This window comes from Botryllus schlosseri, chromosome 6, assembly GCF_051294905.1.
Source record: "Botryllus schlosseri isolate E-star chromosome 6, Bs_hap1, whole genome shotgun sequence".
NCBI lineage: Eukaryota > Metazoa > Chordata > Ascidiacea > Stolidobranchia > Styelidae > Botryllus > Botryllus schlosseri.
Window position 1 is genome coordinate 5,277,568 of NC_137241.1, and position 25,924 is coordinate 5,303,491.

At 40.4% G+C, this 25,924-nt stretch overlaps 3 protein-coding genes across 7 annotated transcripts in view; 1 reads left to right on the forward strand and 2 right to left on the reverse strand.

Moving 5' to 3' along the window:
* LOC145440511 (isoleucine--tRNA ligase, mitochondrial-like) overlaps positions 1 to 25,924 on the reverse strand; it is a 227,074-nt gene that overhangs the window by 171,118 nt on the left and 30,032 nt on the right. The window lies entirely within an intron of this gene.
* Positions 757 to 1,137, reverse strand: LOC145440106 (thiosulfate sulfurtransferase/rhodanese-like domain-containing protein 3). Its single transcript, XM_080317697.1, has one exon. The coding sequence runs from the start codon at positions 1,135 to 1,137 to the stop codon at positions 757 to 759; it is 381 nt and encodes a 126-aa protein (XP_080173823.1).
* LOC145440522 (monoglyceride lipase-like) lies at positions 8,911 to 18,729 on the forward strand. 2 transcript variants are annotated; one of them, XM_080318151.1, is made up of 9 exons: positions 8,911 to 8,929; positions 10,729 to 10,806; positions 10,861 to 10,981; positions 11,044 to 11,150; positions 13,271 to 13,407; positions 13,467 to 13,577; positions 17,329 to 17,418; positions 17,484 to 17,699; positions 18,386 to 18,729. In XM_080318151.1, the coding sequence occupies exons 2-9, from the start codon at positions 10,794 to 10,796 to the stop codon at positions 18,485 to 18,487; spliced, it is 897 nt and encodes a 298-aa protein (XP_080174277.1). In that variant the 5' UTR covers positions 8,911 to 8,929; positions 10,729 to 10,793; the 3' UTR covers positions 18,488 to 18,729. The 2 variants fall into 2 exon arrangements, with proteins under 2 accessions (XP_080174277.1, XP_080174276.1); XM_080318150.1 differs by lacking the exon at positions 8,911 to 8,929 and adding an exon at positions 9,513 to 9,726.

Below are 25,924 nucleotides of genomic sequence, written 5' to 3' on the forward strand. Positions count from 1 at the left end.
CAACAGCGCAGTGCTGACACGGTCTCTGCGCACAAGAAAGCCGAAGTGATGACCTTTTTTTAGTCGTTATACGCACTGTTGTCCAAGGGGCCGTGCAGTGATGCAGACGTAATTGTAAACAATGTGCGCTGATCTCGGCGTCACACTTCGGGGTACCTGTCTTCAATATACATTATACAATCGAATAATACATTCGTATTCATAATAGTTGAAAATTTATTGAAATAAACCCGAATATTTTCGGCTCACGCTCGTCAGCATTGTCAGCATCTAGTAGAGAATTGAAAAGAACGTGATATCAAAAACAGCATCACCATCACCATATACGACGTCCCCGGCATGCAATTTCGAATAATCCAGGCGAACAGATAGCTTGAGCTCGATGCACTATTTTTAGGCGATCAGTATCAGTATATTACTAATTTTCATCACTTCAAAACACCACAGACTGCGGTACGAGGAAAAGATTGGACGGTGTCGAAACGAATTGGAGTAGTCTTGAAATCAGACACCCACCCGGGCTTAGGCGACGTAAATAGCAGGTGTGAACTGATGTACGCACACTGGATGGAAAGAAATAGGGACAACATGAAACGACTAGTGATGGGAATGAATCAATGAATGTGTGTCGATAAACGAGATTGATATGTCAGATCGAGGTCGGGTATTCTTGAGGGCTAGTGTTCATGAGGCACAGTAAAGCATATAGGGTCCTGTGAAATTATCGCCGGCAGTTACTGAAATTGAGCAACTACATCAGTTGTCACTGGCGGTGTCGGACTTCCATTGCTTCAGCCCGCCTTTGTAGTGTCTGACTTTCGCATAGCCTAGTCCTAGAGCTAGCGCGACCGCGCGCGAGCTGCGGCCACCGGAACCGCAATTGAAAACTACGTCCGATCCATCGTTCATCGGCTTCTTTCCTTTGTATTCCGTCTCGAATTCGGTGTCTGACATCTTTAGAGCGGCTTCCAACTGCCCATTTTTGTATGGGATGTTAAGCCAGCGCTTCGACTGGATCTTGCTGGATGCCGCCACCTCGTCCGGATTCCTGACGTCAACAACTACGACCGATCCGTCTTCCAAAGCTTGCCGGATTTCTTCGTACGACGTGCAGTTTTCTGGGCTAACGTCCACCATTGTTAATGTAATTGCTATCAACGCCTTCGAATCTGTAAAACTGTAGCAGTTTTGTTTTGTTTGTGGTATTCTTGGTGTTTGTCGACTACTGTGCTCAATGGTTATTTACACCAGGCCAATTTCCTTCATTTTTATACCGTAGCATGCTGATTTGTAGCACGGCACACTTATTCTGGGCTCCATGTATGACACCGCTTACACCAGTGGTTCCCAACCTTTTTGTCTTCATTCCCCACTTCAGACTTATTCTGAGCCTCAGTCCCCACCACCCAAAAATTATGTGATTAAGGAGCAGCTATTTGCTTGTTAGAGTACACAAGACGCACAACCACACCAGTGCGCAAGACAATCGCCTATAAATGCAACATAAAACGTATGGTGAACCGATACAGGCAACCCTCAAAATTTTGCGACCGCTTTATTTCACGTCATACCGGTCGTGCTGGGTGCGTTTGTGACGCCAAGATTGGTTATCCGGAGTTGAAAAATGAGATTTTGTGAACAAAACACAATAAAATTTTCGATTAATACATTCCAGAGCAGTTAACTGGTAACAGTGATTGCCCAATGCCCGTGTGTCTCCGTAAATATGTAGACTGTCCTGTGCATATATTGTGTAACAAATGGGTCTATTCCCCACCGGAAACCATTGTATTCCCCACCAGTGGAGAATTCCCCACCGGATGGGAACCACTGGCTTACACGGATGAGATGGCGAGTAGGAGCCTAGATAAACCTTCAACACTGTCGCAGTGAAGTGATAGTTCACGGGTGATGTCATCCCGAGCAGATGGCAATCAAGAAGCAGTAACACTGTAAAATGTCACCATTCACCGGTATCATCATATCACCATTTCTATGAATTCATTCGGGAATCTGAAAAGAGGACACTTAAAAAAAAATTCTAGACTTACAATACCGGAGTAAAATCCGGAAAAATCGGTAAATTTATTGCGAGTTTCTAGTTGGCTTACTACAGGAAAAAGGTCAACTTTCTGGCTCAAATCCCGAAAGACCCGCCGGATCGTTACTTGAGTACTGATTTCCTATTTCTCAGTTGAATTTTAATTAACATTTAACCAAAATTTTCAAAAAAGAGGACAAATTCTCGAAAAAGAGGACATTTGGGCGTCTTTCAAAAATGCTAAAAAAGAGGACAAATCCTTTTAAGAGAGGACGTATGGTAACCTTCATTCAAGACGCCTCAAGAATTGAAATGCAGCAATCGAAACGACTGGGGGAAGTCAATCGATCAAACTCTATCCCCTTGGACTAAAAATGTTGTAACCATTGTTAAGAAGAGGCATATACCGCATACCACAGCGCATATACTCGATGATAAACACCGAACAGCATAGGGGTTCTTAGTATTTTTACAGTTGTAGTTTCAGCATGGTACCCCATCAAACTATAGTGTACGGCAGTGTTGGGATCAAGTCACTACCTTCGAGTCACGAGTCATCTTCAGTCATTGCACATTTTAAATCGAGTGAATTCAAGTCAAGTCAATCGTTTTTCGAAGGTGACTCGAGTCAAGTCAAAGTCAAGTCACGATTGTCAAGTAACAATTCAAGTCCAACTGAATTTTCGAAGTGCAAGTGATGATTCAAAGTCATCACATTTTGCTAGCTAGTGCACAAGACAGATTGATCGGGCAGTTATATAATGAATCAAATTACGAATATACAGTTAAATAGCCTGTACAATACATGCGTAAATGCGTTGTATCGCTCACGCACGCGTAGAACTCAGGGATATATAGCCCCGGTAGAACTGCTAGTAAAATACGTGAGCCAAAATAGAGGATCGAATACGAAGCCTCGAAAAGTTGAAACAAATTGATGTGGATACGTTGCTATTAGATTAATCTACTACAGTACATCAACGTATAAGCTGTGATCATTTCGTTTGCGGTCAATTTATTTGTGATGTAACATAATGGAGGATCAGTTGCTGTTGCTGTTTGTGGTATTCATGGTGTTTGCCAACTACAATGTTCATTTACATCAGGCCGATGTTCTTTGTTTTTGACTCCGTGACTGCCGACTTGTAGCACGGCCACTTCTAGGCTTTCGTAAGACATCGGTTACGCCAGACCTGGGCAAAGTGCGGGCCGCGGGCCAAATGCGGGCCGCGAAAGGTTGCTTGGAATCAATAACATTAAACTTGCATTATTGAATGTTGTTGCGTGGACCAAAACCATAGGCTGTATCAACCACACAGGAAATTCGTCTACTTTGAAATCTACGTTCAATAATATGCCACGATTACGCTGCCTACGTAGTCCTCCTACTTCGCATCGGTGTTGTGATATCATGATAGGGGGATCGGGCGCGAAATTTTTCACTATCATAAAGGGGGCGTGCCAAAAAAAGTTTGAGAACTCTGTTTTTGTGTCTTAATAGAACAACGTGGATAGGGGTTTATAGAGAGTTGAGAGTTGAGAGTTGAAATGTATCATGTTTAACATTGTTTGGAATCATGATCGCAAATACGTATTTTTTTAATTAAGAGCCACTTTCCCATTACCTAACATCAACACATTCACTGAGTAGCATTTATTACCATTGTAATATAGAAATAAAATGAAAATACGCTGGAGAATATAGCTAAATTTTTTCACTCGGCCCACCAACGTATTTTCTACTTCTCATTTGGCCCGCGGAGGAAAATAATTGTCCACCCCTGTCTTACGCGGAGATGACGAGGGGTCTAGAACTAGATGCAACAATGGAGGATCAGTGAAACGTACAATCAGTGAATGACTGGTTGCTCTCACAAGCAGGGCTTTGGAGCCGGAGCCGGAGCCCGGAGCCGGAGCCCCGGAGCCGTGCATTTTCACCGGAGCTGGAGCCGGAGCCGGAGCTCTACATAGAATTCAGCCGGAGCCGGAGCCGGAGCTGGAGCCCGTTATTTGAGGAGTAGCTCCGGCTCCGACGTATTTCATAAGATGCTATTATATGCAACAACCACGTCTGCTGATTTATCATAATTGAACAGCAGGCCTGAATTTTAATGCTGTGCACAGCAATGGCATAGAGTAAAGTTCGTTCTAATGCAACTATGATGTTATCGACAATTGACAAGTATTCATTATGACGTCACAAGCCGTCACGGCGTCACCTATGTCTTCTTTGCTACATCCGATATTACTGACGGCTGACAGACACTAGATTACTATAGATAACTGACCTATGGGTAGATTAGTAATCTATATAGAACAGGAATGGCCAAACTTTTCGCCTAAAGGGGCACATGCAATTGACGAACGAGTGCGCGGTCCACTAGCCGCGCCAAGCGGGTAAAATTTTCAAAGTTTATAAATAAACTAGGTCAATAATATTATTACTTGAGTATATTGCGGGTCTACCGCCCGCTAGGCTCAGTTTGCAAGGACACGACTATTCGGCGTATGGCCACATCGATATCGAAGGTCTCCGATAATATGCGACAATCATTTTGTGCCTACATTTCACCGTTGACGATCTTTATGCGAGCGCAAACGCGAAAAGACTTTCTCCCGTAATTGCGAATACAGTTAGACTCAATCGGGTAAATTAGGCGTTTTTTTTTCATTTTCAGTAGGGGGTAGGCTACAGAGCAAGAAATCGTGTGACAATTAAACACGCGAAGCATGAAGAAAAATTTCACTACTATTTTGATTTATTGTAATGTACGACGATTTACTGAAAATGTGACTAGACTCAGGATCTGCCAATGCGTCGGACTGATATTTTAGTCATCAACATCCCAAGTGTCACAGCCAGACTTGTCATTTTGGGTTGGCATTGCAAGTTCACAATCTGAGCAATTAATTTTCGATAATATAATAGGAAATTACCTCGCGGGCCACGCAAAACCCTCTCGCGGGCCACATTTGACCCCCGGGTTGACCACCCCTAAAATAGACAGGCCCATTCGATATTTTTCGAGCCGGAGCCGGAGCTGGAGCCGGAGCAGTGGTAATAATGCGGCTCCGGAGCTGGAGCCGGAGCTAATGTATGATAGAAGAAAGCTCCGGAGCCGGAGCTGGAGCAGTTTAAATTTACGGCTGCTCCAAAGCCCTGCTCACAAGTCACACCGGCGGATTGCGAACAATCCAAGCATTAACAAGATGCAGTGATTTACTCGAGACCGCGTTTACTTGATGACTTGAAATTGACTCGTAAATTTTGCTCCGGTTCGCGAGTCAATCCACATTTCTGAAGCGTCAAGTCAAGTCATTTTTGCAAAGTGACTTGAGTCAAGTCAAGTCATACGAAAACGTAGAATCAAGATATTCCCAGGGGTCCATGAACCACGTATAGCTTAATCTCTGCCCTACAGAATTTTCAGAAAATGGGCACGGGATCAAGGGCGATGTCATAGGACGGGATGGTCGACGACGGGTCGGTATGCCTCGCGTTCACGATATATAGGCCTACTTATTTTTGCTCATTCGTAGCATATGTTTCAAACTGATAAAAGACGGTTTCAGTACTGATAGACCGATAGACTGATAGACGAGACTCGAATTAAGTCACATACAGAATTTCTCGAGTCGTACAACTTGGTCGAGTCACACATAACTGAAATATAGTGATTCAAGTCGATTCAAGTAATTTTCCGTGTTTAAGAAAATGACTCGAATCAAGTCAAGTCAAGTCAACGAAAAATTTCGACTCGAATTGGACTCAAGTTGAGTCATGACATGATGAGTCATTAAGGCTACAACTCCGCATACAATACACATCTGGACTGACAGAGTGCATTTGTCGCGCTGCGGTGGCAGGGCTAAATATAATTCTGAATTGATATTTTCGATCCCCAATGCACCTAACAAAAGCCTTATTATTAATTAATCATTACATTTTATAAAAATTCGCTCCAACTAGCAAATTGTTTATCAGCCCAGAGAGCCGGAATTGGTGCGACTGCATTAATCATATTGAATTCGCTCGTCATCAAATCATATACATCTGCCCTTTGTGTGCTGACTGCTGAACTAAACCCACTGAACAGTCGATCGTATACTAGAACTATACAGAGATCGGCCCGTTTACTATAACATTGAATTCACGTGTAAACTGAAATTACCATAATCACATCAACAGTTCTATTAATTTCATCGTTATATAATTGGATATTCTATTATTCTGTAAATATGGTTTGAAGTCCATTTACTTACATAAGTTGTTGTGGCTTTTGCACCTATCAGCAGTCAACGCACCTTACTCTGGCGATAATCTGATAATATCTGATTTCAACGCGTGCGCTTTGTACTAACCTCACTTTACCCTAGCGAATACGGCATACCGTCACTATTTGACTGTTTAAAATATTTGCTTCCAGGCAATGTTTGCATGCCACTGCTTAGTTTACCTCGTACATGAAATCGTGCGTTGCCGGCGTGATCAAATCATGGATTCCATAATCAGCTACATGCCGTTTAAAATGAGAGTTGAATACTTGTAAGTAAGACGATACAAATTTCGATTAATTTGTGAATTTGAGCTCAATCAGCTCGTACAGTAATTGCGGATCGCACGATCTCGTGATGCCTAACGAGAGCGCAGATTATAATAGTTTCGCCAGTGAGTGTGAAACTGTGAATATCATTGTGCTATGATTTATTTAACCAAATGCGCTGAAATAGGTTGTTAGACGATGTTTCATATTGTGGGTACTTGCAGTGGCAAATACCGCATTCAGCCATTCGTGAACAAAATCACTATTAAAAAAATTCATATTGTGCAGTGAGGCGATGTAGGCTATACGTGCGAAAATGCATTTCCCCTCAAGCATCACGTAATGTGATACTTTGGCTATAGAGACTGTAGTCTCTATACTTAGACAGTGAGAATATACAATGTCAGGGTAAACTGATCGCAATGCCAGAAATATCTGCGACAGCATATACCTTCAGCCAATGACTTATTTAAAGTTACACCGACTGAGACAAGCCTTTCTGGCGTAGACCCATTCGATGCCACAATGTGGAAGATTTAGTAAGCCAACATTGTGTGGTCATGGTCATTTCAGTGTTCAAGCATAGCCTATAGCGAGGACCGTAATTGCCGGGGGGAGGGGGGTGGGTGGGAGCTCGAAGGGGCCCCAAAATTATTTCGTGAATGACCGTAAATTATAGATTATTTTTTGAAAATTTATGCAACTTTTTCAAATTTTTTTCGCGCTAACCGCAAAGATTTTGATTGTTGGGTAGCCTTCTCCCAGGACAAAATACGCATGATTTATAGAAATAAACATTTCGGCGTCGGCTATTACAGCACCACGACGCACCAAGATATTTTAAGTTTGAGGCCATGTAATATCCGACTTCGAGAAGTCTGTCAGGACCTTGGCCGAAAAGGATTGCCCTTATGCTGACAAAAAAACTTCGATAGATATACATATATTCTTTATGTTTACTTTGTCCATAGGGACATGAATGGCTGGCGCCGAATGTTCCAGAACCCCACAAGACAATTAAATGTCATCTCGGAGACAAGAATTATTTGCCAGAAATACCAATTTGAAGTCGTGTGCGTCTTTTAGTTTAGTAAGTTTGGGCGATTTCAATATCTTTTTACATATAGCAGACAGGAGGTCACGAAATAACATCATGCAAAAGTCACTATAGCCTACCAACGGGTCCGCCCGAATATATGATTATAATTATTATATTTACTGGCTCCACATTTTCCAAGACAGCACTCACTTCTACCGATGAATCTGATTACGTGAGCAGAGAGAGGATAAAAAATTGATAGTAATATATATGCATTATGCAATTTCCGATCATATGGACCGATTCAATCACGAATTATAGAAAATTTTCGCTCTTATGCGATGTAAGTTGACTCACTATATAAGCAGTACAACAAATATCGCTGAAAACTAGCGGAAAAGGGGAGCGGCCGATGGGGCAGGGGTATCTAGAACTGGGATATCTGGGATGGGACAGGGATCTAGATATCTAGATATCCCTGCGATGGGAGTCTTGGTTTTACGAAAAATTCCAGAGAAAGACTCGGTCAAGGACGAATACAAGGATCGTGGTTGAAAAAAGGAAGGAAAAGCGGTAAAAAAAGGACCGCTAAAGATCAAAATCGAAGACTGTTACGTCTTGAATTACATGCCGAGATGGATGAGACTGCACGAGACCGTACTTGGTCGTTTTGTCATCCAAAATCGTTGACGACTTGGATTGTTTTATCGAAACGAAAACACTAATCTTACATTTTAGCTTCTTCCCGGTTATTATTCCCGATTCTCGAAATATATATTCAGGGATATCTAGAACTAGATATCCCTGTATATATTTTACACAAAATGATATATATATATCCAGGGATATCTAGAAGTTCTAGAAGTTCTAGATATCCCTGTATGTATCATTGATTTAACCCTAGTTTTTAAAAATTAATGGATTAATAAATATATATTTTATACATGCTCGTTAAACCTTAGATTAAGAAAAACTTTCTTTGCTTGCATTGCTGTGGCGAATAGGGTTCGGTTATAGTTATATCATAGCCTTTACAAAGGCTATGATGGTTCTAAGATTACTAAAATTACTAACCTACGGAGGTTAGGAATCTAGTAATGTCATATTATAGTGCCTAGTTCCAATCCAATGAGTTCAGTTCCATATTGCTGAAGTGAAGCGTAACGAATCAAAATATTAAACGGGGATTAGCAAACTCATTGACATTATTCAACCAGCAGTAGTAATGTTGCGAAGTTGCCGGTCAGCCTGTGTTTACGGCTTTACGCACAAGCTATCGAGATATCACAGATTTTATGGACGAATGTGAGTTATTGCACGGCAAATATGATATACCGGGCAGGTACTGGTGCGCGTTACTGTAGCCTTTAGCTCCTCAGTGGTTCAGTTGGTTCACTTTACGTTTTCGCTGTATACTCGCATATCTTTGAATCACTGATTTGGATTTGAAAATATTTAGTTCGCTTCACTTTGGTTAGTACAGTACAGGATATTGCATATGTATCCACTTCACAAACGCTAAGTTCCGGGAAGCCAGAGCTCTTGAGCTTTGATTTGATGGTTTTCAGCTTGTATTTGCGAACATGACGCAGCATTCCGTGTAGGCAACCCTTATCTTATGTAACGTGATGTGAATTTGTGAAAACATACTGAACTATGAATACTGATCATGGCTTGGTGACATCTTATTGAATGATCTCTGTGGGCTAAAATTCCTACAGGGTTGTTGCGATATTATATTATGTACATTAAACCATATTCTTGCAATGCCCAGTGCAGGTGTGACATTGACATTTCATATGTCCTTTAAACGAAAATAACAAATAGTTTCTGGGTACGTTTAATGTATATGAATCTTTTGATGTGTCGAAGTTATGATAGGTTCCTAAATCAAGCCGGATCGAATTAGAAATAGCTTCTGTTTGAAAGCAGGAATCTAGATATAGAATATAATTATAAATATAAATAAATCTTGATAACAATACGACAGCATAGTTAGTGCTAATGGAGGGAGTTTGTGTAGCCTACCATCTAATAAATAGTACATTGACCTCAAGTGATGAATATGTCGAGCTTTATAAAGAAGCGATGAATCGGAAAAGGTTGGGAACGTATGTTGTAAATTGTTACATTGTGATGCTACTGGAACTCCTTACTAAGCAATTAGAAATGAATAATTCATTTCGAAACATTCTTCCTTGTTTCATGCATCATAAATTTTCGTAATATAGACATGCCACACATAATTTATTATGTATGAATCATTCAGAATGATATATATATATATATATCCCATTGTGTATAATTAAAATGTGGATAAAACAATAGTAGTGAAGTTGTGTACGAGCCGGCAACTAATAAAGTGATTTACAAATTCTCACTACACATTATACTATATGATGCCAAGCACACACTCTCACTACGAATAAACGGTGCTGGTCACAAACTAAATTTAGGGAGTTATCAAATAGTATTTGTCGGCACGCATTACTTAGTCAAGTATTCATGAACTATTTGTTCGACCCAAGCGGCCGAGGTATTTCTAGAAATATTTTTGATTTTCTCAAGTGGGAAGCAATGTTTGGTTATATTTGCATCAATTTTATATGTGATGTTGTCACTTATAAAATTGGAAAACGCAGTTCCGCTTTCTCAGTATCAAGATATAATTCCAAAAGTTGCACCAATTCGTGATTTCTTCTGTAATTTCGTGTTGGTCTTGAATAGGCTATGCCTCTTCCAGTTTTCTTTCTCTATGTAACTCAATTGCAATTTGCAAATAATATGTGCAAGTTTTTCGATAATATCAATAACAAGGGTTCGCACATACAAATCTCATTTTATATGCTATTGGCAATTTTCAGAGACCTTTAAAAGTACTTGAACTTCATAGTAACATACATGTAGTCAGAGTTCGGATGATTTTTACAAACCCCGACTCCATGACGAGTTTGGGCCAAAAATATTCGGGTTTATTTCAAAATTAAATAATGAATACTTTTGTAGAGATTGTTAGTTGTTACCGTATTTATGCTGTCATGCAAATGAAAACACCAAACAATTTAGTACAGCAACTGTTAATTCAGTGGTCTGTTTGTTTACAGTTTACATTTTGAAAGACTATCTTAGCAATTTACGTCAGATATTACCAACCGTCTCGTGAAGTAGAATGAATTCTGCAGGTACCGCTATGAAATTTCATATTCGACACAATGTACTCATTTGAAAAACAATAGGTGATGCACCGACGTTGGTCAAACCTAATTCACCCGTCTGTGTCGAAGAGGTAGATCACATCACAAACCGTGAAGGCAAAAAACTCTTCTGCCGATATTGGAAACCTCAAGATGAAATTAGGTACGGGCATATTGACGGACTATGAAAATATATTCATTTTGATATCTATCGCTTTTTTGTAGAGCACTGGTCTTTCACATCCATGGTTATGCGGAGCATTGCGGTCGATCAAAGGAATTAGCCGGGCGTATGGCAGAACTGGGAATATATTCATTTGCACATGATCACGGTAATTTGCATCATTCTCGAAGAATATGATGTTATTGTTACCAAGGGTAGGGAGCAAGACATCAGGACTGGGCAAAATCAAGTGCCAGAGTGACTTGAGTTAGCGAGCTTCACAACAGGGCTGTGATGTCTCAAGTCATGACTCGAGTCATTTATCCAAATGCTTAAAATTCCTCGACTCGAGTCAATTTTTGTATTGACTCGACTTGTACTCAAGTCATTGTGCACGACTCAAACCAAGTCATATGACTCGAGACCAGGACGGCCAAGACAGACATTTCATTCTAACTTCGAAGAACAGTAAAGCTCTCACATTAGTGATATTTTGTACCTATCAGTCCTGATACTTGCAAAATAGGGCCAGGAACTGTTAAGACTGAGGAAAACTACGATATTATGAATGCAAGCCATTCTATATCACTCGAGCTGAGTTGAAAAAAAGTATGTTAACCAGATTGAACTGACAACAGAACAGTGAACACATTGACTTGGACTTGGACTCGAGTCAAAACACTATGACTCGGACTCGACCCTCTATACCGGTATATCAATATTATACACATGCGTTAAGTTCCATTCAAGGAGGATAGCAAAAAGGAAATGCCAACAATAGCAAAATATTTTATGATTATTCAGGTAGCTGAAGCATTGTTGGGTCATACCAGGTCGTTGTGGTGTATGTATTCATCATACATTACAATAATTTTGTTATTATGCTTTGTTATCTCAAAGAACATTACCTCTATGCTCTATTATTACCTTTATTAAAGAGTCTAGCTCAGTGGTTCTCAACCGGGGGTCCGCGGACCCCTGGGGGTCCGCGAAGCATTTTCAGGGGGTCCGCGAAGCCTCAAAATATTTGATAACCTAATTTGTATTTTTTTTAATCGGGAAATCACGTGGCACAGTTTCGCTTCATTACTAGTAAAACTCCAGAGCTCACATCAACAGTATGGCCGTCTGAGATGCAATATCGTACTGTGCGGGCTCATTTTAATCCCAAAATTGTCAATAGCCTACTGATACAAACATTTTGCTGTTTGAAGATGTTTTGTGGAGTTTTAGTCACTCGCGGACCGGACCAGTCAAATAATTTCAATATGCTATGTCGACATCCATATCTTTGCTTTTCACTGGAATGCTTTATTGATATCACGGAATATGTGGGCCCACTTTATTCCAGCAACAACGTTATTCGCAAACATTGTAATTGGCAAAAATACGATAATTGGCCGATTGAATACATTTATTACCTACTATAAGAGTGGCTGTAACGAGGATATCATTGAAATATTTTTGTGTCCGTTTTAGTGGACAATGTCACTGGCAACGGATATGCGTCGTTGGTCCGACCTATTCGTGGTGAAAAATATGCTGGATTATTTGCGTCTAATTATTTAGTAGTAAAATCTCAACTTCTGTTAAAAATCTGTCGGATAATGAGATTAATTTTTTTTTCAATTTACTCAGAATGGCCTCGCGGGCTGGATGAAGTGGTCTGACGAGCCGGATGCAGCCGGCGGGCCGTATGTTTGACACCCATGTGCTAGATAGAAATGACCAGGCTTGACACTGTATGTACCTTGAAAAAATCGCTTTTCAATTTTGGTGCCATATTTGTTGCGATCATACCCAAATGTGTCGTCGGAAGCGTTATGCGTTATTATTACATTCGCCATAACCTAAAATTGTGGGAATGAATTTTCGGCACTCGTACATATCAAACCGAAGGCGCGTATTTTCAAGACACCACCCCGTATTTCAGGATATGCAGTTGCAGAATTTACTTTGAAATATTAAAAGTCATCCCAATTTCAACGCGAAGAGTATGATCTTATTTTCAAGAAGAGTCATTTCGTTGCTCTTTATAACTAAGCCTACAGCTATCACTTGCACAAGTCAAATGGCGATTGCATGATAATTGAGCTAAATTTGATCTAAAGCTTCGTGGGGGTCCGCGGGGTCCGTGACGGTCCGGAAGGGGTCCGCGAAGACAAAAAGGTTGAGAACCACTGGTCTAGCTCCTATGGTGTAAAAAATATTCTATAAATAAGTCCTAGTTGAGAATTCGAAGTCAATATTGACAGTTTTAATCGAACATTTCCTTCATTCGCATTCCAGTCGGTCATGGCAAAAGTGAGGGACTCACCGGCCATATAGAAGATTATCGCAGCTTCATAAATGATATTTGGCAGCATATCGATATTGTCAGGGAAAAGAACAAAGACATTCCTTTGTTTCTGTACGGGCACTCGATGGTAATTTATTGCTGTAACCCGACCCTCTGTCATTCAACTACCAGTATCTCTATTGTCAGGGTGGGGGGTTTGCTGTTGCAGCAGCACAAGAAAGACCTCAAGATGTGAACGGTATGTTGCTCTCTGCGCCGTTAATAACAGCCTCGCCTGATACTGCCACACCTCTAAAGGTAAACCCTCTCAAGTTTTCAATAGTTCTGTAGTTGGCTACCTTAATATTTTTCAATTTGGTTTTGGGATTTTCCAAAGATTTGTGTGTTATAAGAAACTTGTCAACATTTTAGAAGGAAATGCCATTCTGAGATCGAAATTGGCCGTGTGCACTTAATGTGTAAATGTCGCAAATATATATAATGTCGCCAACTATTCTACTTGACTAGCTTTGGTGTAGGTAACTATCTCGATACGTGGACATATGAGCATAAGGGATGTTCAAAAATGACTATTTTTATCAATTGTACTGGCTACTTGATAAATTGTTAGGTCACCTGAAAGAACTATAAAGGCATTGCTATAAGAGCAAAAACGTTTTGGATTTATTTCAACCAGTACAAGCAAAGTTATTGGGAGTACAAAACTTTGGATTTGGCCAAAATAGTAGGGGAGAGGAGGCCAAGATGAGACACTTTTCTGATAATTCAACGCCACTCTAAGACTAATGGCTTCTGAGGATTAATTTATGTACCCATGGAAAGCCTGTGATCTGTACTATTTATGACTATGGCTTGAGTTATACTGAACAACATACTTGGCCCTCTTGGCCCTCAAAAATCCTTGCTCAAATGTCTCAACTTACCCCCAGGTGCGGGTAAGATGTGACACTGTGTTTAAGATGAGACACCAAGCAATTCTTGCTCATTACACCACCAATTCATCCCAAATGATGAATGAACTAGCAACATCGTGAATAAAATATAATAATCATGAAATAATTCAGTTTTAAGAATTTGTACATCTCATACAAATTTAAATGACATCGAAAACCAATTAGCCATGAGATCCAGCAACAATAAGAGTTTTGTTATTATTTTGTTTTGTAATGTCACATCGGGTAAACTACTAGATAAATGATACATTTTTTGTACCTTCAACAGTAAATTTTCAATCTTGCTAGGCCTTTAATAGAAAAGCCCTCTGATACCCATGTCTCAACTGACCCCCATCGTTTTGTCTTATCTTACCCCCACACCTCAATTATCGTATAGACTTGAATATATAAATTTCTGTCCGTTACTTTTCAGAGGTAAGTTCATGATTACACTGCTAATATTGCACTCAACCAGCTCCAGTAATGTTGTGTTATAATATGAAGTACTATGATAGGTAGGCCTATGCCCTTACAAACATGAATTCACATAACTGAGATAGATTATGAAAATATAGTGTTTGACAACATAGTTGAGGGAATCTGTCGATCAGAAAATTTTTCTATGAAAAAATTGCATGTCTCATCTTGCCCCGTGTCTCATCTTGACCTCCTCTCCCCTATATACGGGTGGCAAATTCTTCAATTATTTACTGTAGGTCTACCCACCGCCTACTATGATTTGAAATCTCAAATTTTGAACATCCATAACTTGTTTTCCACCGGTTGGAATTGAGTCAAATTTGTTTGGCATTGTTTTTTTTTCGGACAATCTAACAATTTCATGTCTAGTGATAAAAATTTGAAAAAGAATTTATCAGGCGCGAAGTCAGTCGAAAAATAAGGGGGGGGGTTTGAAATAAAGGGGGGGGGGTTTCGATTTTTTTCGAATTTATTAATATAGCATCAATTCATTAGGGTTAAGTACATGCGTAAATAACGATTATACAACATCCTCGTGTTGACGATTACACGCGTATGATGAGCTTGCCGACGAGTCCGGAAGTGCTGTTAATTAGCGACTCTCTGATCTGTTGTGAACAATTAAATACGCCCGCTTATCAACGCGTCGAACAATTAAATACGCGCGCTTATCAATGCGTCTAACGTAGCCTTGGCGACGATTTGCGCAAATCAAAATGTATGAGTTTTTATGGAATATGTGCTACAATGACGCCGATTTCAGGTGGTTCAAACCTTACCTCTTTTATAACTCAAGCCTTGACACACAGCTTCTGATGGTTATGTTTAAGTAGTAACGGAAATCAATTACGCATGTACGCACGCGTCGCACATGTTTGCGGACATTCGGTGTCATTCAGTTTCGAGATGTCACTCTTTAATCACAATCGCTAATCAGCATGTACTTAACGCCATTTTATCCAAGCCATCGGGAAATAGGAACGAAAGCATGGTAGGCCCGAGACGCGGTAGTTAGGCTAGCGATGTCTTTCGTACTAGGCGATTGCAGATGCGATTGTGTAGGCCATCGATGATATCGTGAGCACCAAGCCAATGTAGATGCGATTGTGTAGGCTAGCGATGATATCGTGCGCACCGGGCCTATTGCAGATGCGATTCTTCAAGCCAGCGGAACTTGGCTTTTTGAAGACGCGATAAATCAGGCTAGTAACTATTGCCGAGCGCGCGGCAGCGAATGACCTAATTTCGCAATCATCTTAGCCGGAGATCGTGTCGCGTTACATTGTGCAGTGCAAAGCGCACAAATGAATCTCGCTAATTGGCAACACGCCTTTCGTTAATTGGCCGCGCGCAACACTGATAATAACACTTATTGAATTGCAACCTAGTATTAGCGTCAGAACGGTCATTTGAAAAGGACGGGTTTCACGTTTAAGGAGGGGGTTTTCACGCTTCAAAAGGAGGAGTTTCGACCCCCGACCCCTGCCCATCTGGCTACGCGCCTGTAGTTTATATTAATTTTCATCCAAAACTTTTTCTTTCAAGCCAAAGTTGGTGTGCTGCGTTCTTTAGGTAAACTTGAAATTCTATCAAGTAGCCAGTAAAATTTGAAGAAAAATGTTATTTTTGAACAGCCCTTGAGCATGTGACATAATAGCATGTGGCGATTGAGCATGTGACATTTTGCGCATGTGGAAAAAATTTGAGTTTGGGGCCTGGTATGGTTTAGATCAGTGGTTCTTGACTTTTATTCGTCTAGCGTCTCTTCGAAAATTGCTTACGTCTGGCGCCCCCATCCATATTTGAGGACTGTAGGAAAAACAAGGGGCAAGAGATCGAAGTCTGGTCCATCTTCAATCTACAAAGGGCTCTCGCTCACAAAAGTGGTACAGTGCCTCCTTCTTCGATATTGACGCGCTGCGGGATAAAATACCTAGTTCGAAACATTTTGTTGAAAATAACCTGTGCTAGCTTGATGGGTATTTTAACGGGGAATTGGTGATCCAACAGTACGCGCAATTAATTCTACATGAATTATAATGAACCACTGCATCCATCGAAACATGCTGCATACATCGTCGGTATATATCTTTAGATTTAACCGATTTTGTGGAATGTTAATTTACAACGAGAACTCATGGATATATAGAGCTGTTGTGCTACTATATAATCATATGTCCCTACTGCAACATTATTTTTCTTCAGAGCCCCCGCTGAGCCCAGCACCCCCGTATTATCCCCTGAGCGTTTCTGCCCCTTCAAAATCCAAATCGTCCCTTGGGGGCGCTGGCAATCAGGTCAATGAGCACTGATTTAGATGGATGACTGGGTTCAGGTTAGGTTTGGGGCTGTGAAACCACATGCCAAAATGACGCAAGCTAAAAGCTTACATGTTGATTTGTCGTTTTTCATTGTGTCGCCTGCTCATGCTCATTATCTTTGCCCTTCCAGGGAATATTTCCTTATTAAACTTGAACAGCATCAATGTTAACAACTGTCCCTACGCGAGAGATACAATGTCAACTTCGCTTTGTATAATGTATATTCATATGATGTTTGATTGATGATTGATCTCAAATGTGTGCTGTCCAATTGCTCGCCTGTTATACTTCTTAAAATAATTACGTAATCAGGTTTTCATGGCTAAAGCTCTGAGCTACATCGCTCCTAAATTGCGCGTGGGAAAATTAGAGCTCAGCCAGCTGTCAAGAAACGAAGAACAGGTGCAACAGATTTCTATGGCAGATAGATAATAGTATTTAAAGACTACCGGTTTTGTATTTTCTAGTTGAAACTGTACCAGGATGATCCTCTGGTGGACCGAGACGGCATGCGGGCCGGGTTTGCTGTACAGATGCTCAGAATGTGCGACGACTTGACACGGATATTGCCAGACGTGGATGTACCGTTCTTTGTAGCTCATTCGGAAAGAGACCCAGCCACCAACATCGGTGGTTCGAAGCTCTTGGCGGAGTTATCGAATTGCAAAGATAAGACAACTCATGTAAGTGTGTATAGAATTAGGTGGTCTGGGTGCGTTATGGTTATGGTCGGTCAAAAGTGTTGTTTAAATGGCTGCACGAAAGTTGTAGTGTCTTTAATTGGTTTAATGCCCACCTTCAAATCAGTAACTGTGGTACAGGGCTGTAATGACTCGAGTCATTTTCTTAAAAATGAGAAATGGCTTGACTCGGGTCATTGCGCATGACTCAGACCAAGTCAAGTGACTCGAAACTGGGTCTACCGAGACAGGCATTTCATTGTAATTTTGAAGAATGGTAAAGTTATCACACTATTGTCATTTCGTCTATCAGTACTGGTAGGCCTACTTGAAAATGCCACCAGAAACTGCTGAAGGTGAGGAAAATTAGTATATTATTAATACGAAGCATTCAATATCACCAAACAGAGTTGTAAAAAGTGGGTTTCGCATGACATTAACTTGGAACTGAACAGTCAACACAATGACTTGGACTCGGACTCGAGTCAAAACACTATGACTCGGACTCGACACTCTGCTTCGTAACTCGTGCTCGGACTTGACTCGAGTCAAAACTATAAAAGTGAGATTGACTTGTGACTCGGAACCTGGTGCCTTGGTTGCAACCCTGCGACCTGCGTGGTGGTCAAAGTATTGATTCATGCTTTTTGAGTATAAGTAGATTTAGTGATTGGCATCTCCTTTTGCAGTTCTACACGGACCCGCTGCACATGCTGGAGCACGAAACGCCCGACTTTGTGGACAGTTATTTTTCTGAGGTTCTGCAATGGCTACAGAAGAGAATATCTTAGACGTCTTGCCTGTTTTGCACAGTTTGTTCGCCAAAGGTTCCGAACCCGTCCTGTCTTTTTTTACTACAAATCATGGCACGAATTATTTCTATCTACACACACGCTCACAAGAGATCAGCGATTTTACATTTCGTCCTGTGTATATATATATTACTATATATTTATATGGCGGTGTACAGTGTTGTACAATGTACATGCTGTTTTGGGTGTTGAAAGGTGAATACAATAAATTGCACTTGGAAGATGCTTTGATCAGCAAGTAGCCTTAGTATAGCTCAGACATATAATACTGAACTGCTAAATTAACTAGGGGACTGTATAACCGCACTCTATATAATTGCACTGGTCAGCAGCTAATTTTAACTGATATGAGATTAGGTGATTCTCTGATTCCGAACATGCCTTTATTTTTTTACTGCCACATCGGGCTTTTGAGATATTTTCAATTTACATTTAAAGTTTTTTCTATTAACTTCATATAGGAAGATTGCGAAGTGCATTGTAATCCAATTGTGACGCAATTGGTGAAGCATATCTGTGAATGACTGATATCGTAGGCGAGGAAGGTATAACGGGAAGTTTGACATACTTTTTCGCAAAAAAACACTGTTTATTGTGCAGTTAATTTCAGATGAATGCTAGATACTACCTGGGATGGGGTGTATCAATGTTCCCTCGAATTTTTCACGAGTCTGCGCAAACTCACTGCGAGGTCCCTTGAACAAGAGTGCGTAACATAGGGTTGCCACGGCTGGACTCTCGGTTTACCCGCACTTTTGCCGTAATGTGTGATCATGCAGTCATCACTTCCGCTCGACTCACGTACATTTGTGTATCGGAAATGGTTGTCAATTTGGTCTGATGGTCATCAGTGCCGTCTGCGAAAGATATAGTGATAAATATATTTTTTTCCAAGCACAGGTGGATTTTTCCGTTCGCACATACCTTTTCAGCAGTTCACGCGCCCAGCTTGGAGGGATCATTGGGTGTATGTATGAACACTGAACAGTGTGGCTTTTGGGGCGACGGTCGAAGCCCTCCTCTTTGCTCAATCATCAAATCTCTGCAGTTGTTAGAAAAGTCCTATATCCCGATAATCATCAAGTCTCTGCATGCGGCAGAGGTAGCCTACTTGGTTTTGATTTAGCCCATTCTTGCAACCGCGATAATAGATATGACATAATCCAACGCCTGGCTCAACCCTTGACGCGGTGTGCTTGCTCATTACTAATGTGAGCCGATATCTTTCGAGATCAGTGTGGGTATCGCTATTCTATTATTTCACGCTACACGCCATACATCTTCAACATGAAGGCATGAGCTATGGTTAGCTGGTTCACTTCTTCTATAATTTGACAATGTATGATAAAAGAAGGACCAGAAGCTAGAGCAATTCAACAATCCGGCCTGCTTCAAAGCCGTGGTATAGTGTCATATAGGCCTACACATCACGTTATCCCGTTCCATATGGCGCATTAATATAAAGTTGGTGAAAGTAGATACGAAAGGGCGGTCTGGAGGGCGGAGCCCCCCAGAAGCTGCGATTAGGCTACATAGCCTAGTTATAGGGTAGGGTTACCAAATTTTGGAAATCTAGAGAGAGGACACATTCAAAATTTTCAGACATGCAATACCGGGGGAAATCCTAAAAAATGGTAAATTATTTGCACTTCGTTGTCGGTTGATTACAAAAAGGTCAACTTTCCGCCCCAGCTACAGAAATATCCGCTTGGGCGTTACTTCGGAGCTGATTTAATGTATCTCAGTCGAATTTTGCCCAATATTTAACCAAGATACTCAAAAAAGAGGACAAAATCTCAAAAAAGAGGACATTTAGGCGTCATCCGACGACACTTTCAAAAAAGTAAAAAAGAGGACAAGTCCTCTTAAAAAAGGACGTATGGTAACCATTATAGGGCTCTTGAAGTCTAGCCCAGGACCCAACGAATCGTAGATCGGGATCAAGACAAAAAGTATAGATACCACAGTACACATCATATATAATCGGAGGTGGTCACAGTGGTCAAGAGATCTACTCAAATAAAAGTAGGTGGCCTACTTTCAAAAGCAGCCTAAAACTACTTTAAGTAGAAGCGGAATTGGCTAGCTTTAAATGTTGTCAAGTAGTAAGTAGGCCCTAGTTGTGAAAACAGTCATATTACGTTCGCGTGGACAGTCAAAAGCTGCAAGTTTAGCATTATACGGAAGGCGTAGAGCAGTGGTCACTGGTCACCAACCTTTTTGCAACAAAGAGCTACTTATTGGGTTTCGATTGAAGCGACGGGCTACCATTCACTCCCAGCGTTTACCCGTACCAGACCGAATTTTCACTTTGTTATTCATCACCACTGGTCAGGAATCACGTTGCGGTGACACTTCTAAGACAGTCTTGTAAAGTCACGTGTCATTTCAACTAGCTAGCCAGTAGCCACCAGTATTTCTTAGGAAATCATGAATTATTTAGACCCGTGTTTGTATAAATTAGATTATGCAACAACGGTTAACTCAAATTTTTAAATAAATCATAACACTTTGGACTGGACGTCATGTTACCGTGTGTCTATATCAGTCTATGGGAATTTGGCATGGTATGCCATCTACTACACTACATTAGATCTAGCCCTACTCTGGTTAACATGACTGCAACTATGAGTGAGTCTTTCAGATGGGCATTGGGCATCATTGAGGCGTGTTCTGTGTTTGTTTTCGATGAAGTTCATATCCGAAAAAGCTGATTCACAACGATAAGTTGAAACAAATATTCTTGCAACTTCGTAGCTGTTGCGCATAGGTCCTACACCACTACGGTACTTTTCCGTGTCAAAAGACACCAAAAGCTTGGTGCTGGGGATGGTGTGAACGCGAGGTTCACGTTTGCGTTCTGTGAGTGAACCTCGGAAATTTAAAGGTTCGCGTTGACAACAGAACGTTGGTAGGTTCTGCACTGTGACCCTTTTTCATATATAACAATTTTCACTTCATCATAACATCGTTGGTTCAAATTTATTGCATTTCAACTGCAGGCCACTCCATGCATGGCACTGGCAGCATAAAATAGTCAACACTAAACGAGCATGCACCTTGACAATCTCAAAAGTTTTACTTGCCTTGTTGCAAAAGTTTGCTCGAAAGATCCAGCATTCCGTTTGTAAATATTTAGTGACTCTCTGCTGCGAGCTTGACCCGCAATCACAAAACATCACGAGCGAAATAAGCGATGTCGTCAGCGAATGATCCTTAGTCGACCAATCAATGAGATTGATATCGTTTCTGATGTAAAAAATCTAGCAGGCGCACGGGGTCAATCTTGACTTCATGTTTACTGTATCATTAAAACCAAATCGGTGCAATTGAGGTGTTGGCTACTGCTCTATATCTTGCTAATGGGGTAATATCAGTAGCAAGCATAGCATAGTTGCTAGGTTCACCCTATGATCAATATAAATGTAGCAATACTCGGATGCCGAATACATTTTCCGGTCTGTCATACGAAAAATGTGATTCGAGTCTGATTTGAGTCAAGTCATGACTCGAGCCATCCCAACACTGCTACAAGGCTATCTGCAACTTCCTTGCCCGGCGGCATATGCACATCATGTAATCATGGTATGCATATGCGCAGATCGTGTGTATGTAGGCTATATCATGATTCGGTGTATATGCTGCAAAAACACCAAAAACAAAAATACACTTTCCTCTCCTTATATTCCCTGGTAAGCCCTCATCGATATTGTTGGAAGATATTGATTTTATGCGATTATTATATCATTTGATTGCCCCAGTTGATATATTTGGCGACGTTTAAAACGTCAATATATACTTCAGCATTGTGACGTTATGTTGCCTGAGTCGTCACTATAAAGGTATCGTGTACATTAATATAGGCTATCGTTTCATTGAAGGGTAGGGGTTGGAATTAGCAATATGACGTCACGTGACGCCATGAAGTTCACGTTCGTGTTCACACAGAACCTTTTAAAAAAGTTTCTCGTTCACACGAACCTGAACCTTTCAGAGGTTCACACCATTCCTACTTGGTGCTGCCTGGTGAGCTTTGAGGTGGATGCCATTTTGCAGTTTTACAATTTCAATCTCCAACTATTCAGCATCCAGGTTCAATAGATTTCACTATTACGGACAGCAGCAACGATTACAGAAAGTTTGAATGGTCTAAACCAGTGATGAGCATCGGCCGGACTCGGATAGTGTTCGGACCGAATTTTGGTCAATTTTGAGACAGTTGGATCGGATTCGGATTCTATTGCAGATTTTGTTTCGAATGTTTTCGGATAGCTGTAACTCCTGCTCCGGATATTTCTGGATAGTTCTGACCAGACGTGACTTGACATGACGTGATTTCAAATGGAAAGAAAAAATCGTCAGCTGGACACCAAATATGGACAGTAAACACGTTCTGATGGCACTAGACTAGTAACACTCTAAATTTGTTCAGTCAAACCTCCAAGCAAATATATATATAGCAGCTAACCTTAACCTTTGTCTTTGTAAAACTAATCGCAGATCAGTGTATAAATAGGATTCTTCGAAAAAAGTTTTTCAATTCGGATTTTTTGGATTTCGGACGTCATTATGGCTGAATGGCTAAATCAATCAATCTATATCAGATGTTGTCAAAGTAGTCAAGAAAGCTACTCTAGTAGGAGTAGAAGTAGCGACGCAAAATCTGCTCAAGTACGAGTAGAAGTAGTCATTTTAAAAGTAGAAGTAGAATTGAATGACTTTAAATCTTCGCAAGTAAGTAAGTAGTTGTGATGAATCCCAGAAGGTATAGATTTTCGACTGCATAAGAAAGATGAGCGGATTTAAAATTGCTATGTCCTAATTCAATCCAAATCCTAAGCTTCAAATTCTAATCCTAATTCATAACTTTTGTATATTCAAATCCTAATATTGATCCTAATTCGATTCCAACTTGGAATTCCACTTAGTAACTACAGCTTACATGTCATGCCTATATAATTCTTTAAAAAGAAATAAAACGCTGAATGAGTGCCAAAGTAGGGGAGATGTGGTAACGATGGATCAAAAATTGCAAAATGATCTCTGGCCCTCAAATCTTCAGCCGAGAATAGCGCGTCTTTTGCTGTCTCAACACTTTGATACACGCTCTAATTATCGCGGGCATTTACATGGATATCCTCCTTATTAGAAAATATTTATAAACATTTAAAATTTGTTGCTCGAACGTGTCGTCGGTCCCCACCCGGTGGGTCCAATGGCACACAACCATGGGACCTATGAGACATACGTTAAAAACTCAAATTTTCAACTTGTTTTGTTGTGTACTATAATCTAATCTACAGCATGCCAATGAAGAATGTTTCGTCGCCACCTACAAGAATAAAATAGATTATATCAACTCGAATGCTGGGATAACATCACGTTTTTATTTACGCCCAAACTTACAAAATTAATGCCACATACATATTACCGGAAAATCGACATTCTGACTTTTAAATACCCCGTATAGCGATAAACACCACTGGTAACTATGATATATAGCCTCAATATATGTAGGCGTGTTTCTGTTGTTCAGTGATTAGTTGTTCCAACTATTTTGCTTGATATAGCTGTGGTGCCATAGGTCCCCCAGCCACAAATATTGTAATTGAATTGAAAATAGTCCACTCGAGGATAGTATTGATTTAAAGAATATGTGCCATTATATACCCTGACACAAGCCCTATAATTCCCATCAAACATTATTGGGGGTCTGTTAGTCTCAAAGGTGATATAGAAAAATGTATATGTCAATCCAAATTTACTTTGCACCCCCTAAAACGTAAATCATTTGTCAGAGACTCCATAACTCACACAGGTCGAAGTTTTTTGCATGTGAGGAAAGATTCTGCCAGCATGCCATTGTAGACAATTTTCAAATTCTACGTTATTAAATTTTATATAATAAATAGAAACTTTCTTCTCCAGTAGCAATGCGGCTTCTGGTTGGAATTGAACCAAATTTGGTGTGTAGGCTTAAATTAGGTAACCTAACAATTTTATCAAGTAGCCAGTACGATTTGGGAAAATAAGTCAATTTTGAAGACCCCTATTAGACAGAGAAAGTATCGTAATGACCTAGATTTGTTCTGCTACATATGTTACGAGAACACGTTGAACATGAAGCGATTCAATATGTGAAATGTCACCAAGTGCACTTACAAGGAGTACTCTGGTATGACGTTGGGAGATCAAGATAAACACCGGGCACCGCAAACGGTCCGCCAGCATTAGACTGAAACTACGCACTTACGGACTTAACGTGAAGTCTAAATTATGCAATTTGTAAGCCTGTAGTTTTGAGCGAGCCAAAGAGCCACCATGATAATGAATATTTTTACATAAAAGACATGTAAGGTTGTAACCAAAACAAGAAGTCATAGCACTTCCTCAACATTGACTCTGCTTTACAGCCAATTCCCCTGAAATTCCAGTTGCAGCTTTACGTCCCTGCCAGATCTGATTTCGAACGATGCTACGATATAGGACGTAGTGGAAGATGAAGATGACAATATATGCTGTATAGCAAATGCATCAACACAGACTCCTCAACAGTACTACGAGTACAGAGTGAACCAACGCTTTTATTCAAGATCAGCTAAACAACGAATAAGGTATTGATTTGGGTCGATACGACAAAAAATAAACTATGGGGATAACATGGAAGTGATGTTCATGGAAGTTCTTGGATCAAGGATACGCATGAGCATAAAAGTTCAGTATCATCGCTTCCCCGAAAACCTGGAAAATATGAGTGAGGATCGAGGTGGAAGGTTCTCCTGTAAATCAAATAAATGAAAGAGAGATATCAAGATAGTTGGGATGCTCACATTATGACTGATTACTGCCAGTTGCCTATTGCGAATCTGTTCGGCCAAAATCGTACAAGAGGACTTTCCTGCAGATGACTTCAAGCTAATTTGAGTTAAAAACAGGAGTAGCATCTAAGTACTTCACTAATGCACATCCCGAAATTGATTTATTTCTACAAGAAGATTTGAAAACTCTTTGGTAAACAATAATATTGCTTGCTTGTTTATTTCGTCTGTGTTTACAAATTGTCGTCTTTTTGTAGGCTCAGGCATACTTGGTGTGTTGCTACTGAATTACTGCTATTTGTTGTTCACTTCAAGCACATTTATCGATATAGGAAGCTTAATATTGTCACAAATTACAATATAATAGGAGAATCCGATAAAAATACGAATAAACGGGGTATTTTTGTGTTCGATTTGTGGAAAGAGTTAGATTTATTCAGCACAGTTTCGTTCCGCCGATGTAATTGTGTTTTACATTTCTCACATTCTCGTGGTTTTAGTGCAGACGGACCTGCAAAAACATTTAATATAGGCTGTTAGGATAAAATGTAACCTAGTTTGAATGATATAAAAAGAAATAAAAACGTTTAAAGTAGAT

What these genes read in the sequence shown, in the direction of transcription:
- LOC145440106 (XM_080317697.1), bottom strand. Translation starts at nt 1,137, where the DNA reads ATGGTGGACGTTAGCCCAGAAAACTGCACGTCGTACGAAGAAATCCGG.
- LOC145440522 (XM_080318151.1), top strand. An exon ending in TTCATTTGCACATGATCACG is followed by an intron (nt 11,151 to 13,270) that starts GTAATTTGCATC and finishes TTCGCATTCCAG; the next exon opens with TCGGTCATGGCAAAAGTGAG. An exon ending in TGTCAAGAAACGAAGAACAG is followed by an intron (nt 17,419 to 17,483) that starts GTGCAACAGATT and finishes TGTATTTTCTAG; the next exon opens with TTGAAACTGTACCAGGATGA.